Source organism: Mycetomoellerius zeteki, unplaced genomic scaffold (genome assembly GCF_001594055.1).
Source record: "Mycetomoellerius zeteki isolate Tzet28-1 unplaced genomic scaffold, Tzet1.0 scaffold753, whole genome shotgun sequence".
Taxonomy (NCBI): Eukaryota; Metazoa; Arthropoda; class Insecta; order Hymenoptera; family Formicidae; genus Mycetomoellerius; species Mycetomoellerius zeteki.
In genome coordinates, this window is record NW_017257779.1 from 4,939 (window position 1) to 8,685 (window position 3,747).

General features: G+C 37.8%; 2 protein-coding genes across 2 annotated transcripts in view; both read left to right on the forward strand.

The window, feature by feature from the left end:
- Positions 1-798: 798 nt before the first annotated feature.
- On the forward strand, positions 799-2,213 carry LOC108729540 (uncharacterized). The gene is made up of 3 exons (XM_018458705.1): positions 799-1,247; positions 1,339-1,546; positions 1,949-2,213. Exons 1-3 carry the CDS (start codon positions 827-829, stop codon positions 2,211-2,213), a joined length of 894 nt encoding a protein of 297 aa, XP_018314207.1. The 5' UTR covers positions 799-826.
- A 23-nt stretch (positions 2,214-2,236) lies between these two features.
- Positions 2,237-3,747, forward strand: part of LOC108729541 (uncharacterized) — a 2,700-nt gene continuing 1,189 nt past the window's right edge. The window contains exon 1 of the mRNA XM_018458706.1: positions 2,237-3,674. Coding sequence (XP_018314208.1) covers positions 2,237-3,674 — 1,438 coding nt within the window. The remainder of the gene's footprint in view (positions 3,675-3,747) is intronic.

The window sequence follows — 3,747 nt, forward strand, 5'->3', positions numbered from 1 at the left end:
CGGGTATATATCCCTATCCGTCGTCTGCCGCCAGACGCCGCATGTCCTCGCGATCCGCGCGCCAACTTCGGGCTCCTCTCCAAGCCTTTCCGATCATTACCAATCGCACGCATCGCATGCATCTCCGCTCAATCGCGCGCTTTTCAAATAATAGTAATTCAAATAATCAGAGTACAAAAATAATAAAAAGATTACAACACAGGTCGAATAAAGACGCTATAAAGACGCTTCTCTCTTTTAACTTAATCTATTCCTGTCCTACAATTACTGCATACGCAGTCGGGAAAGCCGAGTTTTAGAAGGGAGGGAGCCAACGTCACGCGCATTCGCCTTTTTTTCGCATTTTCCGTTATTTATATTGACTACCAAACGTCCGGAATGGACTACCAAACATCAGTAAGCGACCACCAAACGAATGCCTACAGTCATTATTGCATACGCAGTCGGGAAAGTCGAGTTTTAGAAGGGAGGGGGCCAACGTCACGCGCATTCACCTTTTTTTCGCATTCTCCGTTATTTATATTGACTACCAAACGTCCGGAATGGACTACCAAACGTCAGTGAGCGACCACCAAACGAATGCTTACAGTCATTATTGCATACGCAGTCGGGAAAGCCGAGTTTTAGAAGAGGGGGGGCCAACTTCACGCGCATTCGTCTTTTTTTCAATTCTCCATTATTTCTATTGACTACCAAACGTCCGGAATGGACTACCAAACACCACCAAACGACCACCAAACGAATAGTAATGGTTATTTTTAGAATTTTAGTAGGGGGGGGGCCAACTTCACATAGCTGCTTGCAGTAAGTAAGCAAGCAAACGAAAATGCCGAAATGCGAGAAAAGACGGTGGAAAGGCAAATTAGTAAGTGAAAAAGTATACCAACAGAGATTAAAACAAAGTCAAAATTGTAAAACTGTAAATGAAAATAAAATCAACGCAAACTCAAAATTCGAGAACCAAACTCAAAATTCAGAACCACAAAATGAATCAACTCAATCGGACTACATGGAAGGACGCCGCATAGTTGAATTTTCCGTTCTCGCTGAGCAATTCTGGTGTGTGTCACGCAAGGAAGCTCTTTCTCTAAGTTATATAGAAAAAGAAATGCACAGAGGCTTGGGCTCGATATTGTTGGTTAGGTGCCACAAATGTTTACTAATAAATTCAGTCACCACGAGTAAACAACACAGCTGGGCAAATCGACGCTTGTCTCGTTTTGACGTAAATACTAAAGCAGTAATCGGTAAATTTACATAATTGTACCTGCTATATTCAAAAAAAGTTTTTTAAATAAACAATCATATTCTCTATTCTATTCTTAATTGTGTTTCAAGGTGTTCTTCATGGTGGATTAGGACATACACATCTCAAAAAAATACTATCCTGTTTAAATATTCCAACTATTGATTTCAAGACATTCAAGAGATATGAACAAGAAGTTGGACAGGCAACAGAGAGTATTGCGAAGGAAAGTTGTCAGAACGCAGCAGATTTGGAACGGCAACTCACATTAGAGAATATAGAAAACATTCAACAGCTATTGTAATTATTTTGATATTTGTAATAATATATATATGGGGCATTCTTTCTCAGCCGGACATCCCCCTCTGCCCAGAATTCATATGAACCAAAAAATTTTTTTCAAGGCTGAAAATTTAGTTAAACATGTCTACTTTTATTTGCCGTGTGGCCCCTTTCAAAATTCAAAATGGCGGCTGAGAAAGAATGCCCCATATATATATATATACATACATAAAATATAATGATATAAGTACATTACTGCTAATTAAATTAATTAATTTCCTACAAGAAGAATCCAAATAAATAATAAATAAATAAATAATATAAATAAATAATCAGTAATAACAATAATAACAAATTATAATAACAATAACAATAATAACAATTATAACAAATTGATTCTTTTTAATTTGTATTGCGCAGACCAGAGAGTTTACAATCCAACTTTATAATTCCTAATCAATCTCAAGTAGAGGAAGCGTCAGTAACTTTCAATGATGTTGTGCGCATTATGGTTTCATATGATATGGGCTGGAGCAGGAGAGGTACTGGAAGAAATTATGATAGTTTGAATGGATTTGGAGCAATAATCGCATGTCTGGACTTGTTCTTGATTACTCAACTCGTAATAGAAAATGTAAAAAATGCGATAGCGGAAATCATCCAGCTAATCATGATTGTCGATTAAATTTTTGGGGCACTGCAAAAGCGATGGAGCCTGACGTTGTAAAAGATATTGTAACTTCTAGTACAATTCTCCAATCAAAAAATCTGGAAATTGGAGTATTAATAGGTGACGACGATAGTTCAACTATAGCAGCTTGTCGTGCAGCTAGCTCACATACCATTGTGAAACACTCTGACATAAATCACGCATCCGGAGGCGTCAAAAAAGAACTGTATAAAATTGAAAAACGTCACAAAGAGCTAACTAAGGATGGTATATTATATCTTCATCGATGCTTCACATATGCGTTGGCTCAAAACAAAGGGAATAGTGCTGCTTTAGCAGATGCCATTCAATGTATTCCTTACCATGCGTTTAATGACCACAGCAAATGTGGTACTTGGTGTGGATATATCATTGATAAAGAAAATTACGATCACAGAATAATCCCCGGAGGTTTTCATGATTTCCAGCTATTTGAAAGCCTAAGGGAGATCTTCGATAAATTAGCATCAAATGCTCAAAAATTTTCTGCAGGTGCCTCGAGTAATGCAAATGAAAGTCTCAATGCTATTATGGCAAGCAAGGCTCCAAAGTCTCGCTGTTATAGTATGTTAGAATCAGCAGACTTTCGGTTTGCTTGTGCGATCGGTCAAAAAAATATAGGAGAAGATTATACTCAAAAAGTTGTTACATCTCTTGGATTGTCTCCTGGAAAATTTCATTCAAGACACATTTCTAAGATCAATCATACCGTCAAATGTCGGCGGCGCCTGATCAAAAATCCAACATTTAAAAAAAATCGTTTAGTTCTGAAAAAGCGCAGTTCTGCTTTACGACACAGAATAGAAAATCGCGAAGGTGTAACGTACGAAGGTAACTGTGCTCTTTTTAATACGCATGCCGTGGAAGATGAACCAGAACCAGAGCACTCTAGTATTGAAGAAGAAAGCAACAAAATGCCTCCCATTATTCTAGTCGATTTGGAGACTTTTGGCTTTGGAAGAGGCTGTGATATATTGCAAATTGCTGCGAAATGTGGTTCATTAACTTTTGAAACTTACGTGAATCCGACCCAGCAAATTTCGTCATCTGCCACTAGCGCCAATGGTCTAACAAATAATTTTGGAGAACTTATGTATCATGGAGTACAAGTCTCATCCGTTCCTTTAAGAGTGGCAATGGGAAATTTCCATTCTTGGCTAAGCTCGTTTGAACAAAAATCCTACATAGCAACGCACAATCTTAGCTTCGATGGCCCAAGAATCTATGATGCGATTACATCATGCAGCTTACAGAGTGATTTTTCGGAAGTCGTTCATGGTTTCATTGACACATTGTATGTTATTAGAAAACATACTGGTCGAAAAGGCAAGGGTGAATGTACTATTACGGGCTTGGCAGAATGGTTAAACGTCTCGAGTGCTAATACTCATAACGCAATATACGATGTAGAAATCTTACACAAAATTCTCAAGAAATGTAAAATTTCAAAAGAAATGCTTATAAACAGTGCAAAGAGTTATTGTGAACAAACTCAAAAATGGGACGACGA

Coding starts and splice junctions, on each gene's coding strand:
- LOC108729540 (XM_018458705.1), top strand. CDS start 827: ATGCCGAAATGCGAGAAAAGACGGTGGAAAGGCAAATTAGTAAGTGAA. Junction 1,248..1,338: donor AAATACTAAAGCAGTAATCG/GTAAATTTACAT, acceptor TTGTGTTTCAAG/GTGTTCTTCATGGTGGATTA. Junction 1,547..1,948: donor GAAAACATTCAACAGCTATT/GTAATTATTTTG, acceptor TGTATTGCGCAG/ACCAGAGAGTTTACAATCCA.